Below are 21,267 nucleotides of genomic sequence, written 5' to 3' on the forward strand. Positions count from 1 at the left end.
AAGATTCTGGATAAGTAAGGAATGTTCAAGGTACATAGAGGAAAAAATAGTATATATGGTTTCAAATAATGTAGGGAATACTAGAAACTTCTTAGAAGATTATTTGTGAGTGTGTATGTCTGTGCTCATGTGTTTGTATACATTTTATGATTTGATTTGTATTTTCTATTTAATAAACTTTTGTGTAGTGCTCACAATGTGTCAGGTTGTATTCTGAGAACTAATTTAACCCAAATAATCTCCAAAGAACCTGATGAAATATTTATAATTACTTTTTTTTATAAATAGCTTATTGTCAAGTTGGTTTCCATATAACACCCAGTGCGAAATATTTATAATTATCATACCTATGACAGAGATGAGGAAGCTGAGACAGACTGAGTTTGACACAAACATGTCCTAAAGTATTAGTAAAGAGAGCCATGCATTACACCCAAGCAGTTAGGCACCAGGTTCTTTGTTCTCAACTCAACGCTGAACCACAAAGTTGTACTGCTTCTCAGTTTTCACTTATAAGTTCTCCTCCTCATTTTCTCCCTCCTTCCCTCTCTCCCTCCATACCAACACCCCCACCAAAAAGCTTGTTTGGAGGACAGCAGTAAATATTGCAGAGTACTCACAGTTTGAGGGAGTCTGAGGATTAACAGAAAAGCAGCTTACATATCAGTAGAAAGCCAGGCACATGAAGATTAGTATATGTGAATCTTAGAATTTGGGGTCAAACATGACTTTACAGAGAAAGTACCTTTGGTATAAGAAAGTGAAAATGATGTTCAACTGCATGATGTTCAAGGTTTTCATTTTGTTTTGTTTTGTTTTCTTTTCTTTTAACCTCAATCACAGGAAAATAGGCCATTAGGTTTTCAAGAGTGTAAAAGGAAGCAAATATATATATGTATATATGCTTAGAAGATATGATAACATTTAAATGCTGTTTCTAATATAGTTTTTAAAGTTGGAATTTGGAGAAAAACAGATGTGATTGTGATATTGAGAGACAAATTTTCATAGAAACTTTTTTCTCAGATGCAATTTATATTAGGCAATGAATTATTTTGACAAATTAACACTCTCTACTAGATGACTTCCTTACCTATTTTTTTATCAACTTCTTTTTTCATTCATTATTTTTGTCACCTTGATTTCTCATCATTAGTGATTTGTATCTAATCAGAATTTCTGGTTATTGACTAAATGTGATACTGCCTGCATTTCCTAAGCTTATGATATGGAAATTTCAAACTACCAATCACTCCCGATTTGTAGGGAAATAAATAGATGGTATACCATTATGGTGCAGTTTTCACCTCAGAAAGAAATGCTTACAAATAAGTGACTCATTCTGGCTCATATTTCGAAATATCACATTATTGTGCTTAATCACATTTGAGAAAATTGCACCCAATACTAAATGACTGGAAGAGTAAAAGAGTTAAAAAGTTTTTGACTACTGTATGACTAAGTTTCAAAGAAACTTCACACTACAAAATTATTATTAGAAAGTAGATAAAGATCTAAATAAACTTTATATCCATTGTGTGTAAATTTATTTCTTATCAATCACAGGAAGTAGGGTCGGCACCATAAAGAGAAGATATTACCAGCAACATTTTCAATCATGGGGCTATATATTCAAAAGCAATCAATAAAAAAAGTACAGGAACTGACAAACAACTAGTCAACAGAATCATTTTTCCTGAAATACTTAGCAGTAGCCTTTTAAAGTAATTGCTTGTGGTCAATGTTCCTCATATTTTGGTCTGCTTGCTTGTTAAAATAGAATGGATGTCATATCCATTAATTTTTTTAGCTGTCTGAGGAAGTTTTTTATACCTACAATCAACCAGAGGAGGGCTATAATATTAACATATTTAAAAAGAAATCACCTTTTTGTCAGATTTATCAGTGTTGAAGGTCAATATACTTTTTTAAAAAAGGTAAGGGGGTAAGAAAATATGTAATTTCAGAAAAATATAAAGATATCTATGCTTTGCTCATCCATAACTTTCCTGTTAAAGATTTCTGTCTAGTGAAAGTAAAAACATTTCTTATTTTGAAGTGATCATTTTGAGAATTTATGTGTTTAAAAAAATAACGTGTATGTGGGGTGGGGGGTTCAATATCAACATGGATTAAGCCAATTATGGGACACATCTTTCTTAGTTGATGAGAGAACTCAGAAACTGCTGAGTTACACTTTGTGGTAAACATTTTGGAATGTTGCCAAAGCTGTTATAAACATTTCTGAGCTCACATTTCTAGGGAACTCTTTTAAAAATCAATTAGAAGTGAAAGTCTTTCAATGCTGGTGTTTTAAAATGTCAAGCTTGTATTACTTTTTTCCTTGTTGTGCATCAATGGCAATATTTCAAAACCTGTATATTAAATTGATTATATTCTATAATTAAGCTATTAAAGGGGATAGAATGTACAAGTGTTCTAAAATTCACACCACAGCAGAACTTGATTTTTTTAAATTAAAATAAACCCAATTAGGTTGAAAAAAAGTTGGAAAGGCAAAGGAGAAAGTACAAGGTAAGAAGAAAGTATAAATGGCTACTCATATTTTATTTTAAAAGCATACTCAAGTATATTTATTGATTTTGAGCAATATTTTTTAACATTACAGGTCAACAGGTTAAAACGCTAAATACTTTATTTATGATCCCTGCATCAAGATTTTTAGAAAAAATCTGAATCTATTCTATGGACAATGGAAAGGATTAGTTCTAAGTCCAAACATACAAGAGAGGTCTATTCAAGAATTCACTACTAGGATTACAATATGCATTTAAAAGCATACAATGTGAATATAAATGAATATCTTATATGCATATATGGTTGAATATATGTATATACATAGCTGCTTTCTTATTAAAAGGGGATGCTGTCACATCTTTTAAAGGCAGTACCAATTTTCATGGACTAAAAAGAAAAACTAATTGTGGGTCATATACACACGATGTCATGTACATTTACACATTTTAGAAAAAAATAAGATTAAAACCTGTATCTACCAAAAAGTGTGCTCCTTTACCCAACAAAAAATCACAAAGTTACTGTAGAGAGCAAAGGATTAAAATTCCTCATGTACGTGTAACAAACACATTGATATTAATTGGTTTGTCCTTTCAAGTTGTGTTTATCTCTTCATTTCCATCACAGTTTCAAAGGTCACTCCATTCCATTTATAAATCCAATATGACAGAGATTAGTAAAATCAAAAAGCAACAACTAAATGAGTACATCATCATGCAATCACACATCTCACAATTCATTTATCCAATTAATAAAAAATACCATCAAATGCTCCGTGGTGAGTTTTTTCAAAATGGTTCACGTCAAGATAACTTAATCACCAACATTTAGTTTCCACAGTATGGCCAATGTAGACCATAGTGAGATTACACCTCAGTAGAAAGAGAGCTGACTAAGGATTTCTACAGCTTTACAAAGTAAAATAATTTAAAAAATGTATTTAGTTAATTTAGTTTATACCTGTAAAAAGTTACTGAGAGATCCTTGAAAGCTGAAATAACAGGATACACGCATGAGTGACTGAATGTGTGTGTGTGTGTGTGTGTGTGTGTGTGAGAGAGAGAGAGAGAGAGAGAGAGATCTAGCTATCTAATTGCTAAGGCCATATATTATCAAGCAGAGGAATCTGAATCTAAAGGAATAAAAATAGTGCTCTCATTTACTAAGAGACATAAGAAATTTTATAATCCTAATGCTCATTTGATGTAATTAATTTTTTAAAAATTCTAGACTATGACCTTTTATCCTGATATAGGCACAGGTTATTATTATCTAATAATAGATATGAAAGAGCAAAAAGAAAGTAAATGCATACCTGTGTGCATTAAAACTCTCAAAGGCTGACACTGAGGTTGCTAAAGAAAATCATATTAGAACAATTTGACCATTTTGATAAGATTAGCATTTTTTAACCTTGATATTTTCACATAAAATAATATTGGATATCTATTGCCAATATATATACCTGTTGTTTTAACAAGCCCTACTCCAAAGCTGTGTAGATGGGTTATCCAAAAGGAAAGAATGAGAGAGGAAAAACAGAACAATACAAGCAAATACAAGATATGCCAGGGAGAAGAGAGTCCAGAAGACTCCGTTAACACAAGTTCAAGCACTTAGATAAATTATGGAGAAACAAAGAAAAAGCAATCTATTTCTAAAAAGCAGACTAAAACATCTAGAACTTATTAATTAACAGATTGTTTATAAATGATACAAACACTTTTGTTTCTAAGACAAACGTATAAAATAAAAACAACTGAAATTGGTTTCAGAAATCTCTTTTTTCTCCCATCTCCATTTTATGGATCTGTATCTCATAAAACATTAAGAATTTAGAATCCTAAGGCAGAATCGAGAATGATCACAAGGCTACTGGGTTTGAAAGTACCCTTGAATCCCTCAAATGGCACACATAGTGTCTGAGTATAAGCTATGAATCACCATATTAGATTTAATAAAGTCATATCACTTTTATATTTGTTTATTAACGTGTGCTTTCTTACATGATTTTGTGTGTGGAGTGAGTTTGTTTTGAGCACAAGCTATCTTTTTAAGTTAAATATATTTTGAGGGAAAAAGTTTAAGTAAAAACGTGATTATTAAATGTTCTCTAAATATGGTGAGGCTGTCTTTCCCTGAATATCCTGACATGCAATGTATTGTATAAAACAGAGATTCACCCAAAGATCCCAATCAATGTAGTTGTACATGTAAAATGTCAGAGGAATAACTTGGTTTTGAATTTTCATTTAGGAAAAATGTAAAACTTTCTTGTGAATTTTGAACTGCTGTAATGTTGCAAGAGCTCAGTTGATAAGAAGACTTAAATATGTGACCAAAAAGCATGCACAATGTTGATAAAAATACAGAGCTCACATTTTCTTATCATTTGTTTTAACTTCTCAACACCTGCGTACACACACATAGACACACGCACGCACATAGCCTCTCTTCTTTGTCCCTATGCAGATTATTACTCCTAGACAAGAAATGACCCCAAGGAAGTAAGTCCACTTCTTGGCTGAACAATTTATCAACAGCTTGAAGTGACAGGAATGGTCATTCAGTCCTGCGCCCCCACATATCAGATGTAGGCCACATTCTCCAGTCTGCAGAACCAGAAAGGGAAAAAGTCCCTGTCGCATTTGCCCTTTCATAGAGATGGAAATATTATTAGAAAGGACATAAACAGACTAATTAAATCACAGCAGTATGGCTGGCATGACAGCTGGTACAGCGTGTGACTGAGAAGATCCATATCTGTGAGCAGGAGGCACTGCACTTCCAATCCATTCGCTATTAGGTGCTTTCAAGCTTGCTGTGCAGACATTAAATAATAACATATCATTTCCAAGACTAAAATGAGTAAAGAAATAAAAAAGGCTTTCTAACCAAGAAATCTTTTGTGCTACAAAGAAAAAAAATCATTTACCACTCAGTTCTGCTTTTGAGATAAAGATGTAATAATGCCATTACCTTTCATCAGCAGGATCCTTGAAAATCAACACTCTTTGCTTATCATGCTGTGAAATACAAATAGAGCTAAAGGCATGGTCTGCGAGGCACTGCTGCAGCGATATTAACTAACAGATCTGCCCTTTGTGAAGGAAACCGTATCCGTTTCATTAGTGCAGACTCTAATTCAAAACTGTTGAAAATGAACTGCACATACTGTTTTAATAACAACATTCCTAATCATTATCAAACTGGTAATTCTCTCAGCACTGAATGTAAGGGTCTGTGTTTCCATTATAACCTGCTGTTAAAGAAAACCATATTTAAATCCTCTATTCTTTCCTATTTTCCAAATGATCGAGGCTCATTGTGGGGGGAGGGGTGGGGGGCATCAAGTCTGCAAGATTATGTATGCCACATTATTTCATCCTCAGTGAATTGACATTTTTAGGCATTTATGTCAACTACTATATTATTTACTTATTATCATTTAGTTATTCCATCTTGTATTCAATTTGACATGCCATGAGCCATACAAATGGCTTTGTACAACTTGGGAACATTTGGACATTTTAGAGAAGAAACACAGTCACAGAAATGTGAAACACTAGCTCTGGCGACACGGACACTGAGTTTACAGTCATAAACTTGTAGACTCAAACTCAGAGAAATGTTGGACATGAATACCCTAGTGACATCTCAAAGAATAAATTTTCTATTATCAGATCATCCTGAGATATTTGAAAATTTATATCACTAAACATTATAGTTTACAGATCACAAAGTTGAAGATTTATTTTAATCCTATATCATCATATGAAGTTAAAACATATGAAATAATCATACTAATGCATAATGAGTTATCTGATATTAATAGAACTCAATAAGGTTTGAGGTTATTTTAAACTGAAATGTTTTCTCCCACTATATTTTTAAAGTTTATATAAACATAATGGTATGTTGGCGTGGACTGCAAAGATCATTTTTAGGGCTCTCCTCAATGATATTCACATTTCCAAGGCTGTCATAAGTGCTCTCAATCTCCTGGAATGTGGAGTATACCATATAACACAGCCAAGTAGATAGAACTTAACATTTCCTTATGTTTTATGATTACAAGAATAGAGCACCAAATAAAATAATTCAACTTACATTTCTTAATATGAAATGCTTGAATTATCAGGCTTACTTCATTATCCTGTCATTAGTAGGAATAAGCAATATTAAAACTAAAGCAAAATCGTTAGGCTAATATTTTCTAATTATGTTCTTCGACTGTCCATATAAATTAAAAAACTTCTTGAAAATGAAGCAGACACTGAATAAAAAGTGGAAACACTCTCTGCACTCCAGTTATCAATATCATGAAATACATTTAATAATTCACCCAAGAAGCTGGTTCATGTTACTGATCAAACTCTAATGATTTTATTAACATACAAGGATTCATTTAGAAATAGGTGCTCAAAAATTTTTAAATGAGAAAAGTGTTATTTTAAAAACAGAAATGTATTTTTTCCACAAAGAGTCACCTGTTAAGATCACTGGTGTTTCTATTCTTTCATATAACCGATAACGATCAAACATGCCATGAGAGAAAATGGAAAATGATGCCATCCACTTTCTAGAGAAAATCACAAAAAAGAGCCCACTAAAATGACCCGTTTTTAACACAGTCATGTGTCATTTTAAAATAATCTAACTTAAAGCTATCTTATATTTTTTTGAGAAACTATTCATAATTCTTCCACAAGAAAATAAACATAAATTCTTGTTCAGTTCCTTCCAACTCTAATGAAATGGATGTATATATAGTACAAGGGTATAAAATTCTGTATCATCTGTTTTTCTTACTTGCAAAATAAGCACCTTCTACCCTTATATATTATAGATAATGGTTACAATAATATGTGAAATTATGTATTAAAATATACCCAATGGTGCCTTGTTTTGGACATTTATGTCATTTCAGGTTTAGATTTTATTTTAGAAACCACTGTAAACTATACCTTTTTGCCTTTTATCATCTATGGTGTTTTCAAACATCAAGGAATTTTAGAGCCAAGAAGGTAACTGGGCATCAAGCTGCTTATTTATTAATAATGACACTGAGAAATTAAGAGACTTATCTAAGTAGCTATGTTATTTATTAGCTGTGTTATTACTAGAAGCTAAATGTTCTGACTTATTTTGCCCTCTGCTCTCCCATCTCAGTTCATGAATGCATCTAAGAGGACTCATCTTGGTCATGTTTGAAGATGTTTAAATTTTAGGCAATAATTTTTGATAATTTTGTTTTAAATTTGCTGTTTGTTCTTTATGTTTTCACATTAGATGACCATACTTAAAATATACAATGGAGAAAATGCCAGAAATAGTAAATATCCACAAATGCATTAAAATGTATAAAAGAGTAGCTTATCACTTTTTAGTTTTTTAATGTTGGGGTAAGCATATTTGTGTGAAATGTCAGGATATGAAGATATCTTTTGCATAGGGAATGATGTGAACCATATGGCTTATTCACAATCGATTGAATTACAAACCATGGCAGTTCCTACACTTTTAAGAGATGCTTATGTGGTCCTTCCATTAAAATTCCACTAATGTGACATTTGTGAAAAGGTTTATGTTTGGATGTACTTCCCTCGCCATATGTGAAATCACAGAGCAAAAGCATTGATTTAAAGTGTTTATATATAAATTGACAGCTATCAGTTCTAAAATATTTCTCATTTCATGTGTCAGAATCTTTTTAGCCTTTTAGGGTAGTCCTGTGTGTGTTTCCATGTTTACAAGACCCTGGCTGTTAATATTGTTAAATTTACTCATCAGACAGGAAGAAGGATCTTACAAATCATTGTTAGGCAGAGAAACATTAAGAAAGTTTGAAAAAAAAAACTTTCCACATTTAATCTGTTAAACAATGGCAAATTTCTTATGAATCAGTGATACTGTAATTGAACTGGAGACATTTTTAGAGCAAGCTTGCTCTGGCTTTTTCACCCTCCGATTTGGAATCTGCTCACAGTACTGCCAGCTTAACCAAAAAGGATTAACTCTCATATCCAACTGAGAACACAGATAATTCTCAGTAATTGGTAAAAAATGAAGATGAATGGGGCTGAGAGATAAGGAGCAATTAGCTCATCAGCAGTTACAGCTGTGCACTCAATCCGGATCCATCTCTTGAGCCTCGGCCCCTTTTAAAGAACCTAAGCAGAATAAGCATAGGACACCCCTCCCCAAAAAATTGCTGTACCTGCCCATCATTTCTCTAGTCTTCCATTTTATTTCCTTACTATACAAAGACACCTGTCATAGCATGCTATGTAAATTACTACCTCTCTCAGGACCTATGTCTAAAGCCAATCTTCTTTTTAAACTTTTTTTTTTATAACAGAAACCAAATGACTACTGTAGACACTCTTAAATTCCCTGTCAATCGTTTCATTATAGCAGCATCATCTGTTTGAAAATATAAGCAATTCCCTCATCTAATTATAGGAAGGATTTGAGGTTCATTAACATTGCCAAGGCAGAGGATCCAATGTGCAACTGCAGAGCTCTGCTTGGTGGCCTGTGTTCTCAGTTTCCTTTTATTTGCTTTCTCAAGGTCTCCAAGACTTTTTCCTGAGATCATAAAATTAATTTTTCCTTCCAAATACACACGTGAGTTAGAAGAAAGGAAATGACTATAGTATAAACTATTCTATTTCTGCAGGAATGGTTAAAAAAAAGATAAGGGGATGGTCAGCTGGGTAAGATAATTTTATCTACTATCTGCCTGGCCTGGCTCCCCCCCCCCCCACACCATTATTTTCTTTTTGTTATGGCTGTTGGTTGATGGACAGAAATAACAAGTAAGGAATATTATGGACGAACACAGCTGTTCATCCCAAACTCAAGTTCTTGTGTTTACTTGAACCTCCTACATCCTTGTTAACTACTGAAGTTTAAGAAAATGAAAATGAATGGTACATCGGGCATTTGAAATGCGTTCAGTCTGTGGATCGCTGCCTCAGTGTCCTCTTGCCTGTGTACCAGTGTTCTGAAAGAGACATTCTGAAGTCTTAAGATGACTTCACTTCCTTAAAGAAATAACAGCAGTTAGGGGGTTCTGCCTATAGTTTAAACAATGAGATTTTCTTGGGACATCTGTTTTGAGATCACATTTTGAATAGATATGAACTCATTTCCTACTAAGCAAGCAATCTACTATTGTTGATAGCTGTTTACCAGTTCTATGAGTCAGATATTAGCTAGTGGCAAAGGTCCCTCTTAAATCCTCCGAGTATTCTTTAAACTGTGTACATACTGTTTTCCTTAAATAAAATGTTAAGAGAAGGTAAAAATGCAGTCTTTTCCTGCCTCTTGGTAAATTATAGTCCACAAAGTCTCGCACTTGGGAATAATATTTAATGTATTTATCTTTAAAGAGTCATTTCCTTTGTTGTCATTAGTTAAGGGAATAAGATATTAGGTTTAGCAAGTATTTAAATAACAGAAACTACTGAGATGCTCACTATGTCAATATTTATATAGCATTTAAAAACTAGAAGTAAAAATAAGTTTCCTTTATTTAGATTAAATCGATTGTGATTAATTTAGTATCCTCAAAAATGTGCATGATGCTCAAAAAAAAGATAAGCAGATAAAAACACAGCCATAGATACTATGGAATTGACCTTGGGTTCACCGGTTTTAAATTCTGCCTTTCCAATATCCCAGTCCCAATTTCCAAACAGTATTTTTTTAAGCTGGTTATGTAGATCATTCTTTAAAGCAAAAAAAAAAAAAAAAAAAAAAAAAAAATAGCAATTTATCTGGCCTGTATGTTGTGGATAGTGTTGCCACTAAAAAGAATCCAGGACATTTTTCCTTCTTATCTGCAATGTAGCTCATATCAGCCAACCTGTCACAAGATAGTACTTGATATAAACAAGAGATTGCAAAGACATCTCAGTAATCAATATCAGGATGGCTACAGTATGGAAACCCCAACCAGTGCATATCATTTGTCTCAGCATCTATTTCTATGGCCAAATGAAGCATTAATTCAAATCATAAATCTATGGTGATTTAAATCTGGGAATGAGCACCTGCCTGCTTTAATGATTTATTTTGTACATTTCAGTAAGCAGGAGATTTGTCCATATGAACTGACAGGTCACCTTCAGATGCCAGGAGCAGACTGTTTATCACCATGCAGACTAGCATCTCATCTTAGCAAGTAAATATTAAACTAAAAGAATCCAATTGATTGTGGATGAGGGAGAATGGAGACATGGCCATATATTTTACTCAGAGTGCTGATGCCTCACTCGGATCTATCCCGAAGTCCTCACTTCTTCCTAAAGTGATCATTCCGCTGAAGAGATGTGAGCTCAAGGTTACTGTGTAAAATTGGGATATAAAATAATTATTTGTCAGTGTCAGAGATTTCTTTAAACACCATTTTTGGGCTACTTTTTACAATTCGTAATAAGAACCGGAAGGAGTCGTGTGTAATAAAAATTCTCTCTTCACCTCACTAAACGGAATCAAACTAGGCAAAAACAAAGTCTGTTTTCTGGGGCGATAAGGATTTCCTTGCAACGGGGGTGGCGGCAGAGGTGGTAACAATGTTCCTTTAGGCTTTCCTTACAGAGGAAAGCCTAAAACGTTTAACAGAACTCGTGAGCCAGAGGAGTATGAGAGAAAAAAAGAAACCTGAATTGATTTCAAAAACGTCACTGTATTTGGGCAGGGCTGAGCAGCAACAATACATCATGTAAGTAGCACCTTTCTGAGGGGTTTCACTCCTTCAAAGAGACAATTGATAGATTCATGACAGCAGTAAGTTTGTATTCTAAAATATAGGCCTTTGAGATTCTTGGGATCCCTCCTGGAATTCATCTGTTCTAGTGCCACTTCCTCAGCACCTTCCGCCAGCCGAAGTTCCTGGATGTGGTACATCCTGTTATGACTCTCCCTGCATAGCCATCCCTCCCTGTAGACTGTATACCCCCTGAGTGCCTGGACTGTATTATCATTGTCTGGCATTACTAGAATGAGCTACAATCAAATGCATGACAATATCCAAATGACACGATAGCTCCTCTCAAAATTTACTGCTAGGCCTGCAGCCTAACAGACACCTACCAGAGAACAGGAAAACAGAGAAGGAAGTGAGAAGAAACACTTGACAAAAGGATCTCCTTTCGCGTTCATGATGCAGATATTATGATACCATCTTCCGGATATGGAATGTTAGGCTCCGTTTTTTTTGCCATTATTATTATGCCATTTTCCAGATATGGAATGATAGAAAGTTTACATAACTTCCCAAAGTCACAGAGCAGCTAATTGTTGAACACTTACCAGGAGGCAGGTGCTGCTGGCACAAGCATAGAAGACTGGGGGCCAGATAAAGAAACTGGTCTGTTCAGCCACCACTTCGGTCAGTGTAGGCTCACCCCACTGGTGCCCTGGACCTTCCTTCCCCTACCCTCCCCCGCCTTCCTCTCCCCCTCCACCAAAGTCTCCTGCCTTGATCTCTAGAAAAAGGAGGGGGATGGCCTCTGGAAGTATAATAAATCATTAATTCTTAGAGGATGGCAGTATGTGAGAATAGAATAAAAAATGGCAATAACAACATTTTCCCCCCAAATCAGCTACAGATAAACACACGCCTCAAGACTAGCAGTAACACCAATGTTAACACACTCTAAAAATATTAAGACTCTAGGAAAATTCAAATTTCTGCTCTGGACTCAAACTGGTTTTGCATGGTGGGGTGTTAAAACTGAAAAGCAATCTAAATTACCAACTAAATACCCTGATAGAAGAAAAATGATAATTTCTTCCAACTACAACAAAAAAGAAAATTCAAATTGTTTCGTTTTTAAGCCATTATGGTAGCCTATGTACTCAAATAATTACGATAAACCACAATTTGGTCACTAGGCAAATGTTATTCTATAATATCAAATATCAAATATATGCCAAAGCCTAATTATGAGCCATGTTCTCCTTATCTTATGCCTATTGGTTTTTCCAAAGTCAACTTCTCCTCTGCTGCTCAGAAAATTTAAACAGAGATATCATGCTTTAATATCTTTTGTTTTCAATGTTATTAAACTGCCTAATTTAAACATTCTCTCTCCCAACACCAACTATTAAGAACAGCCCACACTAAAGGCTCACTCTTCTAAATTTTTAAAAACATTCTAGATTGCTTTACAATGGTAACTAAAATTTATAGTGGCCCAATTACTTGTTTTTTTTTAAGTGTCTAATTTTGTTCTACTTTATAGACCAAAGCAAGAGATTGCTTATTTTTTTAAAAATGTCCTTAAGATTTCCAAAAAGAGAATTATAATTCATTAACTTTACTTCAAAACTGTTTTTAATTTTTAAAAGTCTGAATTTATGTGTGTGAACCACAACCTTAACAACCCCTCTGCCCTCCATCCTGTCCCTAGGATCACCACAAATGCAAGCACTCATGTTTTCCTTCGTCCCTTCCAGCGGTAAAGCCATGGCTTGGCTCTCTTCCACATCTTTGCAGCCTTCTAAGAATTGCCACCACTTTCTTTATAACCTACTCTCAAATCAAACCCATTATTGCCACCCTTTTGCTATTTCTCTCGCGAAGTGCTATGGAAAAACTCTATTTTTTCCCTTTTTTTCATTAGAAGCTACCCTTTGGCATCACTGAAGCAATGGCATTTTGTGTTTTGTGTACATATTTCAAAATTACTCCCCACTCAAACATTCATATCTAGTGCATGCATCCATGGAACTGTTGAATGAATGATTATTATTGAAATCGTTTATATGCCCTTAACTATACCACATTAGACAGGAAGTAAAGAGCTGCTGATTATCTGAAGAAATAATCTTTAGAACACTGCATGGAAAAGAAAATTTAACTGAACTGCCATGAATTATTGCGTCCTTCATGAAAATATGTTGGCTATAGTATCTTACACATCTCTTGTAGTCTCCACATTTCTCTTGCTAAATTATAATTTGAGCAGGATTTCTACATTTTAAAAAGAAACAATACAGTGCAGTGGCAGAATACAATGCTTTATCTCACCAACACACAGATGCTAAAGATATCAATAAAAAAGTTAACTCACAATTGAAGTCGTGTTTGAAAAAAAAAAAAAAACAAATGACTCAAATGAATTCTGTGAAAAGAAAGGTGTTGGTTTTGGTGTAAATGGTGACTATTAACTTTTCCTCTCTTTCTCCACATCTCAAGAAAGAAAAAGAAAGTCAAGAGAAATTTAAGTTGTACATATACAAAGAGAAAGATTGGTAATAGTAGAGTACAGAAAGAGTGAATTGTCAACATAATTCTTATTCTTGACAGGACCTCAAAGGATTAAGTTTATATGTTCCACCGCTGATGTAAATTTCTTTGATAAAAAAGCCACTAGGATTTAAAAAGATAAAGCATGGTTTTGTTTGTAAATATTCTTGTCACCTTACCTGTAATCAATCTTTTAAAATTCTGATTATTAACACTTAATTGTATTACGAACAATGTGAACTAAATGTTAGTAGAAGTTGCCTACATGAAGTTGATCATGTATCAAAAAATTATGTTGTTAATTATTTAGTCAGAGTGCATGTTGTTAGAGGGGCAAAATCATATCTCCCAAACATACACTGTGTTTGAAGCTAAAAATGAATAATTTGGTTCTGGAAAAGAAAGTAATTTGGTGCCGACATGATCACAAAAGTTTCCATGAACAAAAAACTTACCAACACTGGAATTCATGTCGCCGTTTTCCGAATCTGCTCCATGTTGGTTATTACTGGCATGATAGTTGCTCATGGCTTCCAATTTGATTTTTTTCACCTTCATTGCTTCGGCAATGGCTGCATTGGTAGCAGCAGCCGCTGCTGCAGCTGCTGCTGTCAGACCTTAACAGAATAAATTAAAAACAAGGTAATTCACATTCTGATCTTTCATGTAAGAGTTCAGGTACTTTATAGAGCACACACATACAAACATATTAGAGGATCTGATTCCTTCATGCCACATTCTGATAACATATATTCATTCCCGACTAGTCAACGAAACAACATTGATATAAGGGGGAGAATGCACTGTAAACTCTCAAACCAACTATTAGCAGAGACATCATTCATACATAGAAGGATAGGAGTAAAAGTGCATCCAAAATTCTCCCTCAAACAAACCAATTTGAATACGTTATTCTATGCTTAAAATCCTCTACAGCTGCCTGGAGGGGGATGTCTGAACAGCTCAGCTTAATTCATAAAACCTTTCACTAAAAAATGTAAACCTACCCAATCACTCCATTTCCGCAACCTCAGCCCCCACTCCAGCTACCTGAACGTGCCACCAACACACGTACGTGCCCTGCCTCTTGGAGCCTCTGCTTTCACACATACCACTCCCTTTGTCTGGAATGGCCTTGCTCCACGGCTCGCTTCCCTGACCTCTCATCCCCCAGCCTTCTAGCCCCAGGGTTAACACTTGTAACCACCACGCCATGTTTGCCCAGAACAGTTCACCTCTGTTCATCCAGAGAACAAGAGGTAGGAGTGGACTGGAGATTAGAAATAGAATTTGAGGGCAGATTATGGAAGAGCAGAAAGGCCATGCTTTATGTACAGGCTGTACATAGCCGACAGAGGTTTTCGAGCAAGGGAGTGGTTTGTTTTCCTTAAGTGTGTGAACTTTTACCTAGTGAGTTCACTAATCCTGGCCTCCCTCTTCTGCAAAATGACAGACACAGCAATATCTGAATAATCTCTCCTAATTTTGAATCTTTAGCAGGCTAGGAGAGGATATATATATCCCCACTCCCCATACTCTTTTCGCTATGGCTGTTTCAGAGTTTCTGACTACAGAGCTTCAACTCGGTTTGAATTTATCTGTGTGATTTATTTCCACTCCCAGCTGGTGGATTAGAGACTGAGCACCTCTCTCCTCTTTTCCTCCCCACTAATCATCGCATCTAGTTACTACAGCAAATGTTACAGCCTCAGAAATTACAAGAAAATCTTTTTTTCCCCCTAGAAAATTGCCTTTTTTTTTTTTTTTTTTTTTTAGAGTTTAGGAGAGCTCACCTTTCCTTCAGATCAGACCAAGGAGGCCTTTAAACCCAATGCAACAAGACCTTCAGAATGGATCTTTGAGTGAAAAACTGATAACCACCCTCTAAAAAGGCACTGATGTAAACTCAAAGAATTCATTTGGGTCTACACTGTACATTTGTTGCCTTTTAAGTCCCAACTTGAACGGATTCTCTCATCTTCCTATGATTGAATTTACTCCCCAGTTACTCATTTCCTTCAAAGGTGTTTCAGAACATTTTCTTTCCTGTTAAAATTCTCCTCATGTTTCCCGGCAACTCTCTTTTCCTCGATTTTGCCTTGTCACAAATGTGACCATCCTACATGTCCCTTCCCTTCATTACCCAGTGTGGCCCCATCTCTACTGTATAACACTTCCAGGGTCTTTATCTTTGCTTTATGCAGCAGGTACATCTTGTATTCAAATACAGAAGATAAAACTACAACTTGAGATCGGACCATTACTATTAAATACATTGGAATCAAATTCTACTGAATTTGAAATATAACTCTGCATGATATAGCCTTAGGCCAGCCATAAAGTCTTTCTGAATATTGTTTCATTGTCTGTAAATTCATTCTATTCACACGAGGATTAAATGAGATAGACCATATGAAGAAGACCACATCATGCTATTAAACACTAGGTATGCCCTGCATTCTAGTTCCTCAAAAAGCCCAGTCCTAGCCATCATTCCTGCAGAACATGGTCGGCTGGCCAGAGCCCACTTAGCCAGAAGAATCTTACTTCTCTCTTTAACCCTTGACTTTCAAATATTTTTTACACTTTTATTTATCTGATCTTATGTATGGTACCCTTCTACTTGTCCACTTGACAGTTTATCCCCACAGTTTTACATTTCTGATACAAATTTCACAAGATATATGGTGATTCCCCCTCCATCCATGAGGACATATTCCAAGACCTGCTATTGGATGCCTGAAACCACAGAGAGTACTGAATCTTATGCAAACCAGGCTTTTGTCTATACACACATGCATACACCAAACGTTAATTTATAAATTAGGCAGAAAGAGATTGACAACAATCAACTAGAACAATTATAACAATATACTGTAACAAAACTATGTGAATGTGGTCTCTCTCTCCCTCAAAATATCTCATTGTATGGCACTCACACTTCTTGTGATGATGTGAGATGATAAATTGCCTACACGATGAGATGAAGTAAGGTGAATGACACAAACACTGTGACCTGGGGATAGGCTACTATTGACCTTCTGAGGATTTTTCAGAAAGAGATCATCTGTTTCCAGACCATGGTTGACCAAACCAGGGAAAGGAAACTACAGACAAGGGGTACTACTAGAAGTGTGTGACCCATACATGATATAACTGATCTAATACCTTTTAATTTTTTTTTCTTTTGTTTGAGAGGGAGAGAGAAAGAGAGAGAGAATCTCAGCCCTGAGGTGGGGCTTGATCTCATGACAACAAGATCATGACTGGACCTAAAATCAAGAGTAGGATGCCCAACAGATTGAGCCACCCAGGCTATAATACTTTCAAATACTGAATTTTTAGTTCAGTTTAGTGAAGGCCGAAAAAAAGCTATGACATTTTCAACAGTTGCTGATTTTAGTTCCACTAAGATCCCTGGTTCATAAATTTAATATTTTAATAGCTTTCAAATTCAAGCAATTTTCTCCATTTTCCCAGCTCCCTCTAGAGCCAACAGTTGCCTTTTCTTAGGGGGAGTCCTGCAATAGCCTCTCAACCGCTTCGACTTTCCCCACTTCCAGCCTCTTACTACTCATGCAGCAGTCAACATAATCCTATAGAAAGGAGAATCCAATCATGGCATTCAATGCCTACTCTTAGAAGCAAGTGGGGCACTTGATATGGCTGTCATGGCCCTTCAAGCCCAGTCCCCTGCCTATACATGTAGCACTGTGTGTCCTCCCCACTCCAAGTCCCACTCTGTGCTATAGACAATCCAGCCTTCTCCCATTTCCTTAAGTGGACTACATTCCTTCTTCTAAGCCACAGTTTGTACAGGTTGTTCCCATTTCTAGAAAAGCTCTCTAATCCCTGCCCCTGCCCCAGACCAGCCCATGTGCCCATTATCTGATGGCTTAAATATTGTGCTCTAGAGGAAGTGAGCTCAGTTCTTAACACTTTAATCTACCTGAGAAATAGCTATCAACATTTCAAGAATCAGCTCAAAATGTACTTCTTTCAAAACTTTAAAAAATATATATATTTATTTTTGAGAGAGAGAACACGAGTATGGGAGGGGCAAAAAGAGAGAGGGACAGAGGATCTGAAGTGGGCTTTGTGCTGACAGCAGAGAGCCCAATGCAGGGCTCAAACTCAGAAACTCTTGAGATTATGACCTGAGCCTAAGTCAGATGTTTAACCAACTGAGTCTCCCAGGCACTCCAAAACATACTTCTTTTAAAGAGCTGACCTTCCCTGCTCCTCAAAAGAAGAAGTAGCCATCCACTGGTTGGTGTATATGACTTTACCATCCCTTTGTTCATCAGAATCACCCATGGAGCTTTTAAGCCATGCAAATAGCAGAGTCCTACCATATGAGGGTTTTGGCTGGAACTGCTGCATCTGTATATTTTGGGGTTGATTTTACTGCTCCTCAGGACATTTCAAGGTGCAATCTGAGAAGAGAAACTCTTGAATTCTTTAACGCTCTTTTTCTTGAGGCAAGTGGCGNTTTAAAGCTCCTCTAACTAGGTTACCCAGAAGGACAGAAATACTTCCTTAATATATGTATCCCAGACATCTACCACAATGTCTGCCACAAATTTTCTCTGAATGAAAAAGCACTTCTGAGACTAGATTACTTGGAAAGCCACAGGAGAAATATGGTCACTATTTTGACAATGTCTATGTAAGTAATTTCAAGCATTATGCTTACATTACAATCAATGTGAATATATTAGGAGCAGCAAATTTCATTAATTTAATATAAAGCCTGACTCTCCCAAACTACATCTGCCTGGGGTAGAGAGGGTCACAAAAGTCTCATCTGCCCTCTGTGCTTATTGAGCTTCCTGTTGGCCTTGCAATGGCCCTTTCAAATCTCTGATGTATTTCTCAAATCCCCTCCAACTTGCTCTTAGAAAGAGGTCCCGTTGTATATTTTGTTCCAAAATGAGGTTGCCTTTGAAAAAAAACTGTGATAAATTCACAAAATAAGTCTAGCAATTGGTCTATACTTTATAGAGAATTCAAACTGTGAAAACATTTTCATGTAACCAAAAATTGTCTACTTGTGTAAATACTGGAAACCATAACATTTACCTCCCTGCCTCACCCTTTTCTAAGCGAGGATTTTTGTTATGTCCTCCTTCAGTAACTCACCTTGAAGTTCATTATATTGCATATTTACTACTGCTTTTAACTCTTCCCAAGCAAGATGAACCATTTTTAATCTCAGACCTAGGGAATTCAGTATTTCTTAAAGTGATAGTCAACATCAAATCCAGCGGTCATGCATGGTAAAGTTAGAGGTCACCTTCTCCAGGGACACAGTCACAGACGGTGTCTGGGACAGGCTGAGGAATCTGTGCTTTTACCTTTCAGCAAACAGGTTGATTCTGATGTGTGCTGCAGTTAGTTTATATGAGTACAGTAATTTAAAGTGTGTCTGCATCTCACAATAAAAATTTATTAACTGAGCAGATAGATCACCATTACAGTTGTTTCCAAAAGTGAGTGTGCTTCAAAATCAACAAGGGGACTTGTTACAACACAAAATCAGGCTGGACCAAGGAAGCAGAGTTTGAGATGTACTGCTCTAGTGGGATGCAGACTTTTATAAGAATGAGTCTTCGTGTGCCTTTGTCCTGCCACCACACAAGTGAACTGGTGAGCCAGGTAATGTGGTGCTGCTGATGCAGCAGTCAGGGACCTGCTTAACTCCAGCAGCCACCTGCATGCATGCATCTAGGTGGCATGTACAGTAGCTGTTACTGAAACAGCTTGGGTAATCACTTTGGATTCTTGAAATGGTAAGGTTTGCACCAGATTTATTTTTCTCATGGGAGGAAATATAACAAATATCCAGAGAGAGAGAGAGATGAGTTAGATTAGAGATAGAGAGAGATAAAGATAGAGATAGAGATTAGAGAGAGATAGAGGTAGAAAGAGAGAGAGATATATATAGTATGTGTATGGGTATGGTCATATGTGGAAGGAACAAATAAATGATCTCTTACACTAAGGAATGATTAGCCCACCTATTTTAACTCACCAAACTCTTTTTTATACTCTCAAAGAACTTTGAAAGTATCTCATACACCAGAACAAAAACATGTTTGACTAAGAAGTCAAATATGAAATAATTTCATTTTATTTTAAAAGATTCTAAATCTAGGGGTGCCTGGGTGGCTCAGTCAGTTAAGCATCTGATTTCAGCTCAGATCATGATCTCATCATCCATGAGTTCAAGCTCCACAATGGGTTCTCTGCTGTCAGCACAGAGCCTGCTTGGGATCCACTGTCCCCCTCTCTCTCTACCCCTGACTCCCTTGCTCTCTCTCTCTCTCTCAAAAGTAAATAAAATAAACACACTTTTTACATGTTAAAAAAGATTCTAAATTCAATGTAATCAACAATGGAGAAACTTAAATGCATTCTTAAAACACATTTGGCATTAATAAAATAATGGATTAAGAAATATTTTGTTTAAAAAAGACATTTTCCTTCTCGGGAAGGATAGTAAGTCATAGTCTGTAGCTGCTAGACGTCTAGATGACCCTCAGGAAAGGGACTGTACCTCAAAATTAAGTTAAAGACAATAAGCCTTGTATAATGCAAAAATATTTAGGTTTCTTGGGGGCACCTGGGTGGCTCAATTGCTTAAGCATCCTACTTTGGTTCAGGTCATGATCTCGCAGTTCATAAATTCAAGCTCCACATTGGGCTCTGTGCTGACAGCTCAGAGCCTGGAGCCTGCTTCAGATTCTGCCTCCTTCTCTCTCTGCCCCTCCCCTACTTGTGCTCTGTGTCTGTCTCTCAAAAACAAATAAATGTAAAATTTTTTTTAAATATTAGGTTTCTTTTTCTTTCCTATTAAAACTCCATAATCTCTACATTTACAATTTAAAAGAATAAATAGGCTTTTACACAGAATTTTAAAACATGACTTTTCATATTATTGTCTGACTTATGATATGAACTCATTGCTGTGGGATTCATTCTGCTCTGCTCCTTCAGAGAAAATTCTGTATTACTTTTCTAACTGCATAGTGTTAGAAGTTTTTGTTTTGCTTTGTTTTAATCTTGCCTTATAGATTTCTTTTACTTTCACTTTTTGATGCTCTACTGAAATCCTTAGTGACTGTCATGGAAATTACTAGGTATCTAAACTCTCTATCATAGAGAGAGTAAATACATGATGGTTAAAAAACAGCACTCCAAAAGCCATACAAACTTTGGACACCATGCATCAAATTTATTTGGGATAGTGCTGCAAGTTACATAATTCCTAAGGCTTCAAAATTCTCATCTTTAAAACAGAGATATCAATTCTGACTTGATAGGGATGTTGTTGGGAATAAAGACAAGGTAATATATGCAACAGCATGGGCACATACTAAGCCCTCCACAAATGGTAGTAAATATTATCAAGTAACCTAGAATATCCATCATGTCCTTATGTTTAGTTTAACCTTTGTTCGGTT

The 21,267-nt window shown here is 35.8% G+C and overlaps 1 protein-coding gene across 1 annotated transcript in view; it reads right to left on the bottom strand.

Annotated features, from left to right (window-relative positions):
• DACH1 (dachshund family transcription factor 1) overlaps positions 1 to 21,267 on the bottom strand; it is a 424,979-nt gene that overhangs the window by 179,170 nt on the left and 224,542 nt on the right. The window contains exon 3 of the mRNA XM_077767990.1: positions 14,257 to 14,418. Within this exon, the coding sequence (XP_077624116.1) occupies positions 14,257 to 14,418 (162 nt within the window). The remainder of the gene's footprint in view (positions 1 to 14,256; positions 14,419 to 21,267) is intronic.

Source organism: Crocuta crocuta, unplaced genomic scaffold, assembly GCF_008692635.1.
Source record: "Crocuta crocuta isolate KB4526 unplaced genomic scaffold, BGI_CrCroc_1.0 scaffold115, whole genome shotgun sequence".
In the NCBI taxonomy this organism is placed as follows: domain Eukaryota; kingdom Metazoa; phylum Chordata; class Mammalia; order Carnivora; family Hyaenidae; genus Crocuta; species Crocuta crocuta.